Source organism: Eptatretus burgeri, chromosome 4 (assembly GCF_056783735.1).
Source record: "Eptatretus burgeri isolate ZD-2024b chromosome 4, Ebu_testis_v1, whole genome shotgun sequence".
Taxonomy (NCBI): domain Eukaryota; kingdom Metazoa; phylum Chordata; class Myxini; order Myxiniformes; family Myxinidae; genus Eptatretus; species Eptatretus burgeri.
Genome location: NC_140964.1, coordinates 114,358,644 through 114,378,956, shown reverse-complemented (window position 1 = coordinate 114,378,956; position 20,313 = coordinate 114,358,644). Strand labels below are relative to the sequence as shown.

At 42.8% G+C, this 20,313-nt stretch overlaps 1 protein-coding gene and 1 long non-coding RNA gene across 2 annotated transcripts in view; one reads left to right on the top strand and one right to left on the bottom strand.

Moving 5' to 3' along the window:
- LOC147028925 (uncharacterized) overlaps window positions 1-20,313 on the top strand; it is a 245,031-nt gene that overhangs the window by 88,682 nt on the left and 136,036 nt on the right. Inside the window, exons 13-18 of the mRNA XM_085879809.1 lie at window positions 8,345-8,484; window positions 11,125-11,298; window positions 11,420-11,613; window positions 11,822-11,958; window positions 14,749-14,869; window positions 15,294-20,198. Of these exons, the coding sequence (XP_085735935.1) occupies window positions 8,345-8,484; window positions 11,125-11,298; window positions 11,420-11,613; window positions 11,822-11,958; window positions 14,749-14,869; window positions 15,294-20,198 (5,671 nt within the window). The remainder of the gene's footprint in view (window positions 1-8,344; window positions 8,485-11,124; window positions 11,299-11,419; window positions 11,614-11,821; window positions 11,959-14,748; window positions 14,870-15,293; window positions 20,199-20,313) is intronic.
- The window catches only part of LOC147028926 (uncharacterized), a 79,654-nt gene that overhangs the window by 31,167 nt on the left and 28,174 nt on the right, over window positions 1-20,313 (bottom strand). The gene's annotated exons all lie outside the window — the stretch shown is intronic.

Sequence of the window (20,313 nt, the reverse complement as noted above, 5' to 3'; positions counted from 1 at the left end):
GATTCGTTGTAATCTTTGTGTTCTACACTGACAATTGGAAAGATAATAGGAAATGCGACAATGGGAGATCTGGTTTAATAGTGTTCACCACATTTTAACCGCCGCTAGAGATGAAGTCGACTTATCCTGCAGTATACAGTCATGAGAAAAAGTTTGCGAACCCTTTTGAATTTTCTGTATTTCTGCATAAACTTGACCTAACATGTGATCAGATTTTCCTGTAAGTCCTAATAATAGATAAAGAGAACCGGATTAAACAAATAGCACACAAAAAGATATTTATTTATTTATTTATTTATTGAGCAAAATGATCCAACATTCAATTTCTTTGTTGGAAAAAGTAAGTGAACGTTGACATTCAGTGGCTGGTGGCACCCCCTTGAGCAGCTCAATAACTTCAACCAAAAGTTTCCTGGATAGGAACTCTATCAGTCGTGCACATCGACCTGGGGGTATTTTGGCCCATTCCTCCTTGCAGAACTGCTTCAACTCAGAGATATTTGTCTGCTTGCTTCCATGAACTGCTTGCTTCAGGTTCTGTCAACATATCAATTGGGTTTAAGTCTTGACTTTGACTTGGCCATTCGAAAACGCAAAATCTCTTCTGCTTCAGCCATTCCATTGTAGATTTAATTATGTGTTTAGGATCGTTGTATTGCTGCATGACCCACTTTCTGTTCATCTTCAGCTCACAGACGGATGCCCTGATATTCTCCTGTAGAATTTGCTGGTACAATCCAGAATTCATGGTTTCATCAATGATGGCAAGCCGTCTGGGTCCTGAGGCAGCAAAGAAGCCCCAAACCATGATACTCTCACCACCATGCTTCACTGTTGGGATGAGGTTCTCATGTTGGAATGCAGGGTTTGGTTTTCGCCAAACATAACGTTTCTCATTTAAGAGAAGAAGTTCCACTTTTGACTCATCTGTCCACAGAACATTCTTCCAATAGCCTTCTTGGTTCATCCAGGTGGTCTTTGGCAAACTTGAGATGGGCAGTAATATTCTTTGAGAGCAGTGGTTTCCCCCTTGCTATTCTCCCAAGCACACCATTCTTGTTCAGTGTTTTCCTGATGGTGGACTCATGAACACTGACATTAGCCAATGCAAAAGTGGCCTGCAGATCCATAAGACATTGCCCTGGGGTTCTTTGTGACCTACTGGATTATTGTACGCTTTGCTTTTGCCCAACATGGAGCCCAACATCATCTTTTGATGGAGCCCAACATCTTTCGAAATGATTTCTTTTTAACTCTTTCCAGACTGATGAGCATCGCCAAATCTTTTTCTGAAGTCCTCAGAAATCTCTTTTGATCGGGGCATGACACGTTTCCACAAACCCGGGTGGTGAAGACCAAACTCTGATGGTGATCAATGAAGTTGATGTTTTTCATGAAGCGCAGGGCCACCCAAACTCACTCCTGATTATCATCCCATTGATTGAAACATCTGATTGTAATTACCCCCTGAATTGAGCTGATTGACCTCGAGGTTCACATACTTTTTCCAACGAAGAAATTGAATGTTGGATCATTTTGCTCAATAAATAAATAAATAAATAGGTTTTTTTGTGTGCGTTATTTGTTTAATGTGGTTTTCTTTATTTATCATTTTGAGTTAGATGAAGATCTGATCACATTTTAGGTCAAATATATGCAGAAATACAGAAAATTCTGAAGTGTTCACAAACATTTTCTCAGCACTATATTTTTGTGTAAACTCGTGTGGCAAATGCTCTTGCATAAAGAGCTGCAGAGTTACTTCATTGCATCCGAATAGGATATCATCTCCAATGCCTTCATTTCCTCCTTTCCAGACAGAAGTTTCGACTCATGGTAGAGCTAAATGACAGAAAGCAGTTGGTTTCGACTGACAGAGGGAAGAAGATAAAGAGGTGGACAAAAGAAAGAGAGGCACATCCTAAATGAGTAGTTGAAGGGGTTAAGAAATTTTGTTTTATATTTGCATTCAAATCACATGTGTTTTCTGTTCCTTGCTCCAATGGCCAATGGATGGTGGCCTTGAATCTTAAACATGAGGTCAGGATCGTCTCCCTGGATATATCTCGGGCATTTGACACAGTCTGGCATCCTGCTCTGCTTACCGAGTTCATTGGCTGTGGCATAAAGGGCCATCTTCATACCTAGCTGACTTCCTCTACTTGTGCATTCAATGCACTGCCATCAATGAAATCCTCTATTCTCTCCCAATGGTGGCTGGAGTGTCCCAAGACAGTACCTTCGGTGTAGTCTTATTCCTCGTCTGCAGAAATGAACTCTCTGAAGCTTTGAAAAGCCCTCTTTCTTTTTGCACATGACTCCACAATCCACATTGCCGTATGGTACTCCATCCCAATGATAGACCAAAAGCAGCTGCATCACTCTCTGCTAATCTTGAATTCAATATATGCTGGCCCGAGAAATGGAACATGTCTTTCAATCCAAGAAAATCTCAGTCTCACCCGGTCGCTCCAGAAGGACTGTCAAACCAAGCCACGTATGTATTTCCATGGTTAGAAGCGTATTCCCTTGAACTTGATCCAGGCCTCACCACCAGCCATGACATCTCCACATGCCATCACAAAGCAGGTCTCCAAAACCAGCAACAGACTGAACATCATCAGTCATTCCAGGTCATTCGTTGAAAAGTCAGAACTACTAATAGCCTATAAAGTCTTTTGTCGGTAGCTCAATGGAGTACTGATCTTTTTTGGCTGGCACTCAAGCATTTCCTGGAATATGTGGAATACAAAGCTCTCAAGGTTGTTGTTATGTTCCACAAGAAGGCCAAAGCACAAGGCTTGTTCTCACATCAAGAGCAGTTCATGGCCTCTGTTGTTTTTATTGCCTCTCCTCTGGTCCACTTCACTCTGCCCTCTTACCCTCCGACCCTTCCCAACAACTCCAGGAAGCTTGCATTCTTCCAATAACCCCATAATATCTAACTGACTGAATACCACAATCCCACTCTTCCTTCCAGAGCTGCTGCTGGCAGTGCAACATCATCTCATGTCATCCCCCATCCTCACTCGGAATCTTTTCTACCTCCATTAACTCGACTGAGCCTAATTCAACCCTGTTACATCCAGGTTTCTGTTCCTTATACTCCTCTCTCTTTCTCGTGTATATAAAAAATAAATAAGTAAATATTGGGGAACAGAGAGGATAAAGTATATATAAACAATGAGAATATAAATAAACAAATACAAAAGCATTTTTTGGGGGAACGAAACGGAGTGAATCGGTTTTGTAAAATATTACCTCAAGACAGCTGAGAATGTACCAGAGAGCATCTAAAACCCAAGGGCGTTCGGGGCTTGCTTTGGGGTCTTCAACCTCGGTCTTCTATTAGCCATGTCACAAGGCACTTTAAAGTGAGAAGAGGAACAATTTATAACCTCAGAGGATGTTAGCAGGCCACAGGATCAATAAGATACGTACATACCAAGAAGCTCAAGTCTGAACTTTCAAACCTCTCTCCCTCCTCAAAATCCTGGTTGCATCTAATCAAATCTGTTTCTGGTGTATGTTCCCCCTCCATCCCCTCCCTGACCTCAAATGGCCACACTGCTGATACCGCATGTGAAAAGGCTGAATGCCTCAACTCGGTGTTTGCAGCTAAATCTTGTGTCAAAAACCCATCACTTTCTCTACCCACCTTACCCAGTCACACCCAACTGTCCCTGGACTCTGTGTCCTTTTCCCCTGACAAGATGGAGAGCTTGCTGTCAAACCTCGACTCAGATTCTGCAACCGGTCCAGATGGCATCAGCGCACATCTCCTAAAAACCTGCTTCTCTGCTCTTGCTCACCCTCTCATTTGCTCAAGGTCATCTGCCATCTGCCATCTGCTTGGAAATCAGCAAACATCACTGCCCTGCATAAAAAAGGTGCAAAAACAGATCCCTGTAACTACGGACCAATCAGCCTTCTCCCAATCATCAGCAAGGTTTATGGAATCCATCATCGCTTTCAGACATGAAATCCTTCCTCTTCTCCAATGGCTTGATTTCCAATCATCAATTTGGTTTCAGACCAGGCGACTCTACCCTGGATATGCTGCTTCTGCTCTCCCATCAATGGATGGAGGTCCTCAATGCCAGACAGGAAATCCGAGCCGTATCCCTGGACATATCACGTGCTTTTGACACAGTCTGGCACCCTGCCCTGCTCACCAAACTCACTTCCTATGGTATCCAAGGCCATCTCACCTCATGGCTCGTAGACTTGCTCTCCTGTCAGTCAACATGTGGCCCTAAATGGAGTTCTTTCATCCCCTCTTCCTGTCCAGGCTGGAGTTCCTCAAGGTAGCGTTCTGGGCCCTGTTCTTTTTCTGGTTTTCATCAATGATTTCTCCGACTCTGGAAAATCCTCTTTATCTCTTTGCTGATGACTCCACCCTCTGCCTTACCATCTGTCATCCCTCAAAGCGGCAAGCAGCAGCTTCTTCACTCACTGCAGATCTGGGTAAAATCACAAACTGGTCCAACACGTGGAACATGTCTTCCATTCCGGACAAATCTCACACTCTCACTATGTCTCTCCGAAAGGACCGTTTAGAACCCCCCCTCCCCCCATCCACTTTCTCAACAATCCTCTTGAATAAGTCCTTTCTTTCAAGCTTCTGGGTCTCACTATCTGCCATGACCTTTCGTGGGAAAGCCACATCTCAAACCTCGCCTCCAAAGCCAGTCGCCGACTGGGAATCCTCCATCGTGCAAAGTCCTTCCTCAGCCCACCTGAGCTCTTGACCACTTACAAAGCTTTCGTCCACAGGCTGATGGAGTACTGCTCTCCCCTCTGGGCTGGTGCTCCTGCCTCCCACCTTTCACGCCTTCACGCTGTGTAAACCAAAGCATTTCGGATCATTGGCATCTCCTGCAATGAGGCTGAGTCTTTGGGCCTCTCACTCTCTCACCGCAGGCAGGTCGGTGGTATTTCTGTCTTCCACCGTCTCCTCTCCAGCCTCGCCCCCCTGCTTTCTCTGCGATTTGCCCCCACCACATTTCCGCAGGGTGCTCAAGGTCCGCCAACAAACCCCTTCTGGTGTAACTACCAAAATCAAGAATCACTGCTCTCCTTCACTCTTTCATTCCTCTTTTTTTCTCGCCGTTGGGATAAACTCCCACACTCTCTTCAATCGCATTCTTCCCTCCAGGCCTTCAAAACAGCTGTTCACCACCACCTCTTATCATCCCCCACCCAAATCCTCGATCTTTTCTACCCCCGATAATCCACCCAAGCCCACCTCCTTCAAATTCCCTGCTTTCCTTCCTGAAAGTCCCTGTAATGTCCATCTTGTATTCCCCATGTTCCACACCCCATCCCTCTCCCTTCCACAGATCTCCTAATGTCTTTGTTCCCCACTGTTTTGTTCTTCCCTCTCCTGCCCCTCTTGCCTCATGCCCCCCTTGCTGTGCATTGTGTGTTAGCTCTCACACAAGCCTCGACAAGGTATACAATTTTATTTTATTTTTTTAAACTGGATGTCCCAGGATAATGACTGTCGCTCAGGTTCAATACATTCACACAGCCCATCTACGCAATCTGTTTCAAACTGCGGAGAGTTCTGCAAAGACATTCCCTTGACCTTGCAGGATAATTGTCAACGGCGTCCGAAGACATCTCCATGCTGCAGATATCTGTACTCGTCTTGTTCAGCATCCATCAATTTCACCATGACACATCCAAACACACTCACAGTGGTCAAATCAGCACGTCTGATGGACACAGCGGCAATGGAAAAGTGTTCCGTTCGATGATGAATCTCGGTTTCCCCTTGAAAGGCATGATGATCATGCATGGTTCAGCAGAAGAAACAATGAGCAATATACCCCAGTTTGTGTCCAGGAAGCCAAAGTTTTAGGCGCAGAATGTCATGATGTGGGGTGGCAATGCTGAAACCTTTCACCCCAACTTGATCCGTATCCATGGAAATCTTTGCCTGGTGTTGGCTTTATGGTTAGGGTGGCAGGTTTGGGATCCTAGAGTCCTGAGTTCATGCTCACTGTTGAATTTATCCCAGGTGGGGTTGATTCTTCCTGTCATCCTTCCGAGGTCGGCAAAATGAGCACCAGCTTGCTGGGATGATTGAGCCATTTGAATATTCTGTGTCGGAGTGGCGACCCATCCAGGATTATGCCCAATAGCCCAGGAAACTGCTTTGGCCACACCAATGCTCTGCACAGAATATGGTCCCAATGGATGGGTCCCATTGGATGGATGGATGGCAATCTGAGGGCAGATCAATGCATTAATGAGATCTTACATCAACATATGTTGCCTACCCTTCAACAATATGGTCCAGGAATCATCTTTATGCCCGTTATGATCTTACTCACAGGGTCATTCGAGCAAGGAATTGTCTTGTCAATGCCAATTTTCATGTCATGACACACTCTCATGCCATCTCGTCAGATTTTAATAAAATTTAACATCTCTGGGATATAATTTATCATCACGTTCAAACCTTGCCAAGACAGCCGCAGAGTCCTCGATCAATTGGAACAGGGGGTGATTCAGGCATAGAATACCATTCCCCACACTCAGAGTTGAGTGCTTATAGGGTCATTGCAATGACAGTGCAATGCAGTGATTGCTCTCGGAGATGGACATACCTGAATATTGAGACCGTTACTTCCACGTTGCATCCCGATGAGAAAACATTCACCACAACGCAGCGTTATGCGATTCGATCATAAAATAAATGGACATGTAATTACTCGGCATTTCTTCCTTTCAGGGGTTTACAACTCTTCTGTGTCCCTTGATGTCACAAATAAATCATAACGTGTGTGTGTGTGTGTGTGTGTGTGTGTGTGTGTGTGTGTGTGTGTGTGTGTGTGTGTGTGTGTGTGTGTGTGTGTGTGTTTTACATGTTTAATTTTGAACCCTGAGCTCTTTGGACTTTTGGCTCCCCCACCCCGGGAGAAAAATCCGGCCACTCGGGTGTATGGAGGTTTGAAAAACGGCTCGTAAAACGGTCAGTAGGGTTCAAAGGTTTAAAGGAATCCAAGCGCCATTGAAGAAGAGTGTACGGTATGACGCATGGTGATTTGTTTAATGAGGTTAAAGGAATCAATAAATATTAATAAGCAGGTCAAAGTGGATCACGGAAGATTTTTTTTTTTAAGGAGACTTGCAAATGAATTGTTAAGTATTTTTCATCGAAGCTAACGGACTGGTGGATTGTCAGAAATGGAAGCTAAAAATAGTCAAACTCTATTCAAAACCAGTGATGTCGCAACAATGGTGCCGCCTTTCTCATCACTCCCAGTGCGGCATTTCCTGAGGAGTAATTTCATTCTCCCATTAGATCACCTATGAGGTTTGTCCGTGCTCTATCCTTTGCTGAACATCGAGCGAGGAAGCCACACTTAACTATTTTTATAGTCTTTGGAATGACTCGGCCGTAGTTTGAACGGCCAACCTCCCAGACTCGGAGTGGACCTTTTAACCATCACACCACCAAGTCTCTTGACTCATACATTTCATAGTACATGTAGGCGTAAGTGTGGTATAATTCTTGAAAATTCTGGAGCCTTCCGCATCATACATCTGTCCTTGTATGGAATTTCTTCTGTATTTGACAGCCGATCGGCTTGGCTCACGAGAGCGATCACGCGTTCAGAGCAAGGGCCAAGAACGTGCCCCATTTTGACTTCTGTCAGGCTCAAGGCCATCAGATGAGCTGGAAAACAAGCCCATAAATTGCCATCTGTTTGTTGTGTGGAATTCTCCTGACTCGCCATAAATCATCCTCTAGCAGGCTGCGTCAGCCATTGTGCACAGGCCGGGGATGCTTCGATGGTTCCCACAGGACATAATAAAAGTGTGCACACCATAGTGGTTCTTCATTCTTATTGGTGGTGGTTCATAGTGGTTCTTCTGTCCTGCTTGTTCTTCTTTTGTCCTGGGGCTTCTGTCCGTCATGGCACTGGGATGAAACGTGGTGTGGTCGTTGGGAGCAGGAACCATAGCGCTTAAAGGATTGGTTTATTAACCCATTAGATGGGAAAATTGGGTCTGTGCATATGAGTCTCGACAAGGAGCGCCGACAAGCTTCACTCAGCTATCTTGTCGGCTTTCACCGGTGGTCGTTGCGTTCGGAGATGATGATTTGCGCTAACTTAACCCGTCGGATGTGATGATCTTTTACTCCTGTACCTGCTGGGTGGTGTGATGGCTGTTGAAGACGCATGAACGTAACAGTATTGCATTCTCCTTGTCGTGTTCCATTATTATTATTATTATTATTATTATTATGATATTGTTATCGAATAATAATTTTAATCTAATATGTGCAATATTATTCTATCTCTCTTTCTTTGTTGTGTTCCACAAGATGTACTTACATTCCTCAAAAACCTGAGCTACGTGAACCCAAGCGACAAGGAAATACTAGATGTCAACATCACCAGCTCCAGCAACGTCGAGGTTCTTCTGCACCACTTGATAGATCTCCCAATTGCAAGATTCAGACAGGTACCTGTACTTATAAAGTTTACAGCTTGGCTGGGTTTCTCCTTTCCCACTCTGCTTCAGAATAACTTATCCTTAAGGCCCAGTCACACCTTGACGTTTTAGCCAGCTTATGCCGATTTTTGAAAAATTTGTCTAAAACGCTGGCACACATCGAATACGTTATGGGTAAGTTTTGGAAATATTGAGAGCACGCTGAAAAACACTGCCATACGTCATAGTACGCTGGCTTTCATCGTTGTACTTTGCGGTTGTCCTCAAATTTTAGCATGCTTGAAATTTTACGACTTATGCCAGCGTATGACTCACAAGTTCTGCTACGCTGGCCATAAGTTGGAGGCACGTTACGCGATCGTTGACACACGTTACTTGTTAGATACTCATAAGTCGAAATACGTCAATGTAATGGTTAGCGTCAGTGTTCCAGACTCCCTGGTTTTTATTTTAATTTTTTAATTTTTTTTTCTTCGGTGTGACGGTGATGTTGACACTTCGATTTCTAGTGCGGTTATGATTTAAATCGTTGAGCGGCAGCCTATTAATTATATTATATTACAACCGCACTAGAAATCGAAGTGTCAACATCACCGTCATACCGAAGAAAAAAAAAAAAACCAGGAAGTCTGGAACACTGACGCTAACCATTACCTTGACGTGTTTCGACTTATGAGCACCTTACAAGTAATGTGTGTCGAAGTGTGTCACCGATCGCATATCGTGCGTACAACTTATTCCCATCGCATGCGGAACGTGTGAGGCATACGGCAAGTACGTCGTAAAATGTTTAACACGTTTAAAATTACAAGACGTACTCCACTTACTATGACGTATGATAGCGTACTTTAGCGTTCTATTCACGAAAACCAAACTTACCCATACCGTATTCGATGTTCCCCAGCGTTTTAGACGCATTTTTCAGAGGCTACGTAGCCATAATAGGCTACGCCACGTGATCGTCGGCGATACGTGCAGCGCGCTATGCCCAAGTTAGACTATCGTTGGGCATAGGTTGTGAACGCCGACAACAGGTTAAGCATTCGTTGGTATAAGTTATCTATAAGACAACGAAACGTTCTGTGTCCGTTACGAATATGTTATGCATAAGACCAACTCCTTAGGAATACGTCCGAATCTTTTAAAAAAAACATCAAAAGTTCAACGTAAGCCAGCGTTTTACATACATTTTAATACGTTGCCATTGCTGGCTAAAACGTCAAGGTGTGACTGGGCCTTTACACAAGGAATATTTCCCTTTGATTAAAAAAAAAACTGCTCAATAACTGGGAAAGAAAAATAGAGGAACTTTCTACACATTAGGTGAATAAATCAAGTGTGAAGTTTCAACACCCCTTCCCATATACATTCACACACAGACTACTCATTGGTTCCATTGGTTTTTTTGTATAGTGTCGAGACATGGAAAAGCGAGAACACAGAATAGACCAGGACGTAACGGAATGAAAAGAACAGAAGAAAGAGAGAGGGGGTGGCACATCAACAGCAGGGTTGAAGGACAAAGTAGAGGGAGACTAGGAAATAAGGAATGGGAGCAAGGGAAGGACACAGGAGGTAAACAAGATGGATGTAGCTACAAACTCTCATTGACAGAAGTAAGTAAAAACTGTAAAACCGGAAAGAGTGCAGGATTGATGGGGTGTAAAAGATTATGGTTGTGGCCAAGCTGGTGTCGCCATCAATCAAAGTTTGGCCAATTATGCCAAACTAATAGCCATCACTCAAAGACAAAAGCATTGCAATAAACGACATCACCTTGGAAAGCTTGGGGAGGATTAATGGGGGATATTAAAGATCATGGCTGTGGATGGGGAGTGTGGTGAACTTGAAATTGTGGTGAACAGCTGTCTTAAAGCCCTGTAGGGGAAAATGACATTGAAGAGACTTAGTAAGTTGGTTCCACTGATGAAAAAAAAAAACAAAACACGAACAAATGAGTGGAGGTGAACAGCGAGTCTGGATTTTGGGAGTTTCAACAGAAGGGGGTTACTGGTAGACCATGTGTGTCCTGCCGAAACCTGGGGGGGGGGGACAAAGCATGGAAAGAGCAGAGGATGAAAGACCAGAAAGGAGAAAGGAGGTGCTGGAAGACAGAGAGACCACCGACTTGTTTGCAATGTGAAAGTGAAAGGCCCATAGACTCAACTTTGTCACAACAGATTCCAGTGATCTTGAAGGCTTTGGTTTTGATGGCAAGTTGAGCAAGGTGTGAGGCAAGGGCACCATCTTAGAGTGGAGAGCAGTACTCCATCAAGCTACAGATGAAGGTTTTGTCGGTAGATATTAGTTCAGGTGGGTTTAGGAAAGGGGGCAGAGGGTGCAAGACCAGAAAGTCTCGTCTCTTTCAAATATGGATCTTCCCAACTCCAACTATATTTTGCTTCCTTGTACCAACCCTCACTATTTACTTACCTACCCCAACTGATTTGGCTTTGCAAGAGGAAAATGGGTATATTTAGACCTTTTTGGGGGGATTTGTTTCATAAGCTCGACGAGTTATATCCACAGATGAAAAAGAATAACAGACATACAGCACAACCCGAAGCATGACATTGCTCTTCAGGATTTCAGCCACTTGTGCATCCCATCTTTTTACAATGTGCTCACAAGTATGTTGCTGGTGAGTAGGTGATGCTGGGACAGTCTAATAGCAGCTGTGCTGAGATCCTGTGGTTCTGGGAGAGAAACACAAATCTTTCCAGAACAACTCATGACTTAAACGCTGCCTGTGAAGCTGCCATCGTCAAAATTCTGCATAATTACACCGACGAACTCAAACATCACGGGTCATTTATTGACGCGGTAATACCTCTCTATTCAAATTGTTGGACTCGCCGAGTTTCACTTGTAACATCAACTTTATTTTTGGGAAATTGATTGTTTCACCCTTTCATGATGCTTCTTTGTTTCTTTCTCTTCACAGAGCCATAAATGGGCCCAGCTTTGGAATGGTTCCTTTGAAGTGCTGGTTCCAGTGACTCTATCACAGACTTACCTGGGATGGGAGGAAGTACATCAGGCTTTCAGGACCTACAGTGAGGCTTATGTGGCTTTTCTTCTGGACATGGTGCCAAATGTGGATGCAAAACGTTCTGAAGAACAATTATTTGGAAAAGTGTAAGTCTCATTCGAGAAAGGACATTTTTAGCTTGTGCGATGAAATTCGTTTTGGTGTCGCAACATCATGCAAGTACCGTATAACAGTCCCTCTTCAAATGTACGTGATGACTTTGGTTTCACCCTCAGTACGAGTCGTACCTTTTTCTTCCCTCTTTGCTCATGCATTATAATGTACGATGTGATGTGGTGCATGCATGTGGCTCAGGTTTCTGGATGTACTGGATTTGCTGGGAAATGCATTTGAACAAAGCGACCATTGGCCAATGCTCCAGTCATTCGTGCAATCTGTCAGAGCTGTGGTGACAGCTACAAACCAACAGATGGTCCAAGGATTTCACATGTGTGAGTGGTTTTGCTCAGCTACAGTAACATTGATTGTGCTTTGTGCTTTTATTGTACCCTGTAGATTCCATTGTGCTGTTCTCGATGGTAATGTGTGGTTTGTATGGTGCTGTATCTGGGATAGTACTGTTGTTTTCATTGTGGTATGAGGCTGGCAAGACGGTCTAAAAGTATGCACAGTTTCCTCTAAGCTGTACAACCTGGGTTTGAATCTCAACCGAGCTATAAACTGTCATCCCTGTATTTCACAGGCAGGGTGATTCATAAATGTGTGTGCTGTCTCTCGGATGGATGTTAAACGAATTTTCCTTCTGCTGTCATTAGTTAGTGGACATTAAAGATCCCATGGTTTCCTTCCAAATTCCAAATTCCTGCCCGAACCTACAGAGGGCTATGCCCTCAGCCGATGATGCTTCCCCACAAAATTGATCCATTTAGCTTACATTGTGCCATGCGCCTTCATTGTACCATGTTTTTGCCTTGTGCTGTGTGTCCTGCATTGAACCCCGTAGCTTGTATTGTGGTGTCCTTCTGGATTGTGTTGTGTGTTTTGCATTGTGCTTTATGTTCTGGATTTAATGTGTTGATAGTCCATCCCACGTGCGGCGGGAGACGGGGTTCTGCAATCATGTGCGCGCGCACGCGCGCACTGCAGCCATTAATTGTATTAATGGGAAATGATAGGAAATCGCCGCCTCTCGGTGTCATCCATGGATATTTCTCATCTTTCCTACATTTCCGTGAGTCCGATTTCAGGAGCAGAACAATTGTGGTTAACCGTGTTGAAATTGCCACTCTTTCGTCAAAATGCTGAAAATTGTGTTTGAAAAACATTTTGAATTATGGATTTCACACTTCTCAAAACGCATCATGGAAGGCGGCCGCCATAAATGGGACACAAAGAAAGCAAGGACAGACACCGCGTTTATATATATATATATATATATATATATATATATATATATATATATATATATATATATATATATATATATATATATATGATTTAAAAAATTTATCAAGATTTGGAATTTTAAACTGGATATTTAAAAATGGAGTGAGAATCGGGTAGAAAATCCTTGTGAGGAAATGTCCTGCTTATCATGGTTATGTGTGTTTTGTTATCAGAATTAAATGTTTGTTGCTTTTTTTTTGTACCTCCGCCACTGAAGGTGGATGGAGGTTATCTATTTACCCCTGTCTGTCTGTCTGTATGTATGCCTGTTCGGTCCAGTGCTCCGTTAATGCAATGGCGATTTCAATGAAACTTGCTTGGTAGGTTCATACCATGACCGAGTTGTGTGCAAATGAGAACCGTTGCTATGAACCCATCTGTTGCCTAGAAACGGACCTTTGAAATTTTCAAAAATAATCTCAAAAATTTGTTTTTTCGAAAATCAAAAATCGGGCCATGAGCAACTGTGGGCAGTACATTCAGCCATATTGTCACAAATTTCCAGCCGGATCCTCTGAAAACTGTCGGAGAAGATAGACTTTGAATGAACCCTGGTCGAAAACAATAAAATAACGAAGTTCGTTATATCTCAGAGACTATGAGTCAGACATACATGAAACTGGTATGGTAGGTTCATGGTATGTCCTATTGTCCTAGTTATGTGTGAGAAAGAACCGTTGCTATGGACACTTTTGTTGGCAAGTAACGGCTGAAAAACGACTAAATTCGACTTGATCGATTACCCATGTCCGCCGACCGGCTTGTCTGTTTGTGAGTAGGATATCTCAAAAAGTTACGGATAGATTCGAATTAAATTTGTTGGGCAGCTTGCGTGTGTGACAAGGACGAATTAATTCAATTTTGGTGAACATCTGTCTCTGGATATGATTAAAATTTTTTTAGGTGATTCTTCACAATTGAGAGATTGAGCCAAAAATGATACATAGCATGATATCTGAAAAAGCTATGGACGGATTTGGATGAAACTTGGAAGATGAGTTGGGCAGGTGACAATAACAGCTGATTAGATTTTGGTTCAGGTCTGAATCCAGATCCAGTCTATCAGTCGGATACAAAACGTAAATTGTTCAGCCTGCGGTATGCGCTCTACCGAGTGCTGTTGTAGTTTTCATTGTGCTATTTCTTGGATTGTACTGTGTCATTTGTGGTATGCTATGTTCTATGTGTCATTTTTTCTCATGTGTAATAGACTGCATGCACTGTGTGCCCTCATATGTGTTGTGCTGTATCTTCAGTAGAATTGCATGTTGTTCTGTGTGATATACACTTTGTTGTGCAGCATGTGGTGTGTAGTTGCTGCGTATGGTTGTGCATCTGTTGTGAATAGTTCTGTATACAGTAGTTGCTCTTCTGCGCACCAATCCTCAAGTTGTTGAAAGTTTGCTTCTATTTCTTCAACTCCACCTCAATTAGGAGTAGAACTTTATGTTTTTGTTTCTAAACTTGTACATTGGTTATTTATTGATTCGAATGCAACCTGTGGCTGCTTGGCTGCATCGTTTTCTGAGAACACTGCTGTGCCACTGATGCAATGCCCCTATTACCAGCAAGCGGTACTCATTTTGCCAACCTCAGAAGGATGACAGGCTGTCAACACACCTGGTGTTAATTCAACGACAGTCAGGGGTTTTAACTCAAAACCCTAAGATCTAAAGCCAACAAAAGGCTTGTATCATTGGTAACTGCCTGAGACACAATATCTAGTCAGGATTGTTGTATAATTAGAAATCAGAACGCCTCTTGCTGAATATATTCTTCCCTCGGTTACATGAAACATCCTGCATCTCAGTTTATCTCATTAAATCTGCACTCAGGCCAAGATTCCGATGAGAACGTGAAGTTTTTATCAAACAGCTCCATTAATTGGCGAGACCTTGTCAATGAGCTCATGAACTTTTTCAATAATGCCAAGCACAATACAAGCACAATTGAAAGGTAACTGCATCGATGTGAATCACGGTAGGTAATGCTTGTGTGTTTTTTGTGTGTGTGTGTGTGTGTGTGTGTGTGTGTGTGTGTGTGTGTGTGTGTGTGTGTGTGTGTGTGTGTGTGTGTGTGTGTGTGTTTAATGAACAAGCTTCCCTATTGGTGTACAAGTGAGAGGCATCATTGTCTGAGATATTTATCTGAATGATATCAGCTGAGAAATTCTCTTCTTGTTTTTAATAACTCCACCTATTCATGCCATCACTAAACTGCATGATTTGACTTCACTCTTATCTAATAACAGGTAACCTGATAATAGTGTGTTAATTGTGAAACAAATATGACACAAAAATGTACATTTTTCTTCAAGCTTTGGTGAAAATTCTATATTCCAAACTAACCCCGTGTGCATCATGTGCGTGATGTCCTCCAGGGCCATGCTAATATTACTGCAAGTGCACAGTCACTTCAGCGCAGGTGCTTCTGCCAAGAGTCTCTGGAATGGAGTGTTTTGTAACGAGATGGCTCTGCTGCACAATCGCAGGCTGAACAATGACTCGTGCTATTCTTCTGCCTCAACTATAGCAAGGCACTTCCTGCACTATTTTAACCTCGGCAAACATGCGGAGCCACTCACCACTCAAGTTGTCGTGATGCTGATCGAACATCTACGGCTGAGGGCTGAGGACAGTTTGTTTGCCTGCCCTCCTAAAGATCAGAGGATTCAGTCTGCCTTTCATAACATAATGCTGAGCCATGAGTGGAAAGTTCTCTTTCAGAGCAAGAACAGCAGTAACATGATCATTAGCAATGTTGTCACTGCCATAAATCAGGCAGCTTATGAGATGTGGACCCAAGGGTTGCTGGACGAAAAAGTTCATGTTTACCTGGACATGGTACAAGGGCTCATCCGTGCGAACAATCCTGTGCAGCTTCTCACAGGATTACGCCGGATATTAGGCTGGTGGCAAACCACCGATGGAAAAGAACTGGGCGAGAACAATTCGGCAAATATTCTGCAGGCCCTTCTTGCTATAATGGAGCTTGCAAATGAAGAAAATTTGGCAGACGGACAATTGTTGACAACACTGAACCTGTTTTTGGAGAAAAATCCTTCTGAGTTAAAGATTTTGCAAAGTTCAGATCATTTGCTTTCCCAGGTTATTGCAATTTTTGAAAAAGCATCTTTGCTCATGTATTCCTCCCCGTCGGTGAAAAACCTAAACCTGCTTCAAAACCTCTCCGCTGAAATAATGATGCATATGCAAGAAGACCCCAATGCAAAGAAGTACTTTCCATTACTTGCCAATTTTATGGTGGCATCAAACCAACTGAAAAACGTGAAAAACCCTGAAAAGATTGTCCCTGCCATGATGGAGATTCTTGAAAGACTGAGTGGTGGAAACATGATGAAAAATGACAACCCAACAATACGGCTTGGCTGTGCATTGGAAGGAGAGGCTGAGCAAGTTGCCTCATTGCTGATACAAGTGCTTCACAACCTTTTGCCAACAAATGTTTCTGGAGATTTCATGAACGAGACCATGACAACACTGTGCATTGCAGATTATTACAATCAATTTCTCTCGAATGCAACCGTTCCTTTTGATGTCCAGTTTTTCAAGGGAATGTCCCGTTTTGAGGACAATTTGGTGGGTTTTCTCCAAAACATATCAAGCGAAAGGACGGATGAACTTGTTTCTGCAGCACAAGCAGTGAATGAACTGCTATCCGGCAAGATGTGGTTTGGGGAAGAAATCCAGAGGATGGCCTCATTCATTGCGCATTTGACAAGTATTATGAGCCCAAATCACAATATTTCTGCACTGATCTCACCTGCCTACTCTCAACTTCTCAAAATCATGCAAGACATAGCTACGTCGAACAAAACCCTACGAGAAAATGATGAGGCGCTCACAGAGGCAAACAATACAATCCGTTTCTTGAAAGCAATTTTCAATAAGAACTTTCATGGTTCATTGCATCAAGCTCTTAAAAATACAATGCTGTTGAAGGCTTCTTTGGATAAGCTGCAAAATGCTCTACAACGTCCATTTGCTCTGAAGGACTCCTTGCCAAACTTAAGGGACTTGGTGAAAGCCTTTTCCCATCTTGCAGGGGAAACGAACACAGATAAGAGTGTAAAAGACCTTTCCGATGGTATTATAGCTCTTTTGAACACGTGGTTCTTGACGTTGAATGAATCTAGCTCACTGGAGCCAAACGGACAACTGCAATTTCTGGGGAACTTCACAGAGTATGTTTATGAAGACATAGATAGTCTCTTGTCCCTGCACAAAAACTTAATGTCCTTGCTTATGACACTCCATGAGACAACCGCCTATGTTGGAAGTGCATCACCCTCACACACTTTCACACTCATCTTGCAAGACATTATGGCCGTCATGAACAACTTTACCGATTCGACATCTCGTCTGGAAGAAATCTTGTTTCAGGCTGATGCTTTTGAGCTAACATTGGAGACTAGGAAGAAACTGAAGTTATCAAAAGAACAAATCAGACTTTATGTTGATAATATGGAACGCATACTTTCACTACCATCAGGCACTGCACTCGATTGGGATACCATTCTCATAATGCTGAAAAAGATATTTCCACCCAATGATGAAAGCCTAAATGCAACGTTACCTTTGAACAACTTAGTAAGTCATCTGAAAGAAGTAATGGAAAGTTCAAGAGATCCATCAACTTTCGCCAACATCATTGCCGCTGTCGTTAGGATGGTGGAGGATGACAAGTTTTCATTGGATAGAACAACGACTTCCCTTGTTCAAATGATGCAGGTATATTTGGGCATAAATCCTGAAGCTTTTAACGATCAGAAGAAGAATGAATCATCAGAAAATGTGGAAGGAGTGGACAATTTGAGAGCTCTGATAGAGGTCATCCAGGCCATGGTGCAGCCTTTTGGCCTGAAAAGGGATGACAAGGAAAGCAAGGAATATCACACCAATTTTACCGAGCTGGTTAAAACTCTGATTCTTCAAGTCCATAATGACAGCAGAGAACCTTCGCCTTGTTCAGCAATGGCTTTTGTTTTACTCGCACTGAATGATGCTTTGATAATCCCAACTGCTCCCAATTCCCTGCTGATAGCTGCTGGATGTAATGAAACTAGTATTCCCAATGAGGGTGCAGTGAATTGTTCCTTGCATCAAAACAACAACACGTTATGTTCCGCTATTTTAACAGCAGTGGTCTTTAACAACTATTCCACATATTTTAGCTTTCCCCAGGAAGTTCTTCTCAAGCAGAAAAATCCAAGCACTCTGGATGTGTTTGTGTGTTACATAAAAGGACTGCAGGAACAAACAGAAACCCTCGTGAAATTGAGTGAGATTTTCAAAATTCCAAGAAAAGCGATGTCGCAGATATACACCAGGATGGCCTGGCTGTTGGAAGTGCTTCAAACTAACCGGAGTTGTCATCGTTTTGGACAAAGCGATTCAACAACATCTGCACTCTTAACGGCTCTTTATTCGAACCATTCTTCCACGTACACAAATCATGAGATTTATTCACAAGCAAAGCTAATCGAAAGGCACACGAATGAACTGAAGATGCTTGTTCGTCTCTCTCAAAAGATGCTTCAGAGCAATGTGTGGCAGCACCTAATTCACCTCGGCAATGTGTCTGATCGGGCTTTCATTTCAACAGCAGTGGACGCAATTATCATCGAAATGCAAACTTTGGACCTGTTAGACAAAAACACTCTTAATCTTCTGAAGGCCATTCATACCATCTATGCTTCTAACAACACGAACCAGCTGATGCTGAATCTGAGAGGTCTACTGGACTGGCTCGATGGTGTGCAGGGCAACAGCAGTGGCACAGACATCTTCTACACCTTGCTGAACACATCTTCATTACTGGATGAGATTGAGTCTTATACACCGATAATGCTTCATGTCCTTCAGCTCCTTCAGCGTAATGTAACTTATGACGAGGCTTTGCTGTTTGTGGAAGTTGCTGAGATGCTGAAAAAGACCACCTCCAACGTTATGGCCTACAAAAGTGATGAACTGTCAGTGTTCCGCAATATTTTGCAGACCATCACAAACACATCAAACTTGTCGGAGGAAATGTACAATTTGGGGAAGCTTTCAAAATGGATGAAGACGTTTGTCAATGTTGTTGACGAGTTTCCAGAAGCCTTCAAAGATGATGCCTCATACTTTGACAAAATTTATGAAATCATGAGAATGACCCAGAGGAGGCTGAAATTCCTAAATTCAAACCGTTCCTCCTCATCTTTACCTTTCAGTGTCCTCTTTGGTGAGCAGTTTTTAAAGCTGTTGGAAACTCACGGAATGAATTTATCAGCTTTTGCAATGAATGAAATTGTTAGAGATGTGGAAGTGCTAAAAGATTTGGAATCGCACAACGTGTGGGAAATTTCCATGCTGCGAACATTGCTCAACCTCACTGAAAACCTGATGCAACCACAATTTGTTACTGGTGGAAACATTAGTGCAGCATTGAATGACAAGGTGTTAGAACTTCTGCAGACCTACCTGCTGGAAACGAGGACACCATCCAGGGAAAACTTGAATAGCAACTGCTCCTCACTAAGCATCATTCACCAACTTATTTCAGGAAATATGTCACATAAACAATTGCCATCAATGATACTGCTGCAGTCGTCATGTGATGGTGTTTTTGAGGCATCACAGAATGTTAGTAACTGCTCAAGCCCCGAGGCTGACCCCATTTTCTGCACAGCCTCCACAGCCTTAGACATAGTGAAGATATTGCACGAGATGTCTTTTGGCAATTCACTGACACTTGGGAGACCAACATTCTTGAACCTCCCTGAAATTTTAGCTTGCTATTTACAAGACCTCCACTACAGCATAAATAATCTATTGAGAATAGCTCAAATAGTGGATCTGCCAAGTCCAATGTTGTTCAATGTAAGCCTGAGGTTAAAACAGCTATCGACCATTTCCAAAAGTGTCAACATGAGCGTTTGCTTCAGGAAATCTGATGCTGTTGTGAATGCGAGGATGGACATGGTGACTTTCCTGTTCAATATGTCCACCGAATACAATCAAAACATCAGTGAGCTGTTGAAACTCTTTGAAACCAGCAATCTGAGTTTGGAAACGATGTCAAAAGGCTTTATCCAATTGCTCAGCATCATTTACAACTTTGATAAAATGGATGTGAAAAGTGGCTTGAACTTATTGAGCACCATTTCTGAGCAGATTCCAGAACTGGAAACGATCTCACCTTTGATTAATAAAGTGGAAAATCTAATGATGATGATTAGTGAATCTCAAGAAAACGACACAGCGGCCTCCCAAGCTCGAATAACGTAAGGATTTTGTTTTTTAATCTGAGAATAATTGTAATTTCAAAAAAAAAGACTTTATTGGAATAAATCAGTTAACTTCGATACATGTAATTCCATTTTCTTTATCTGCAATTTT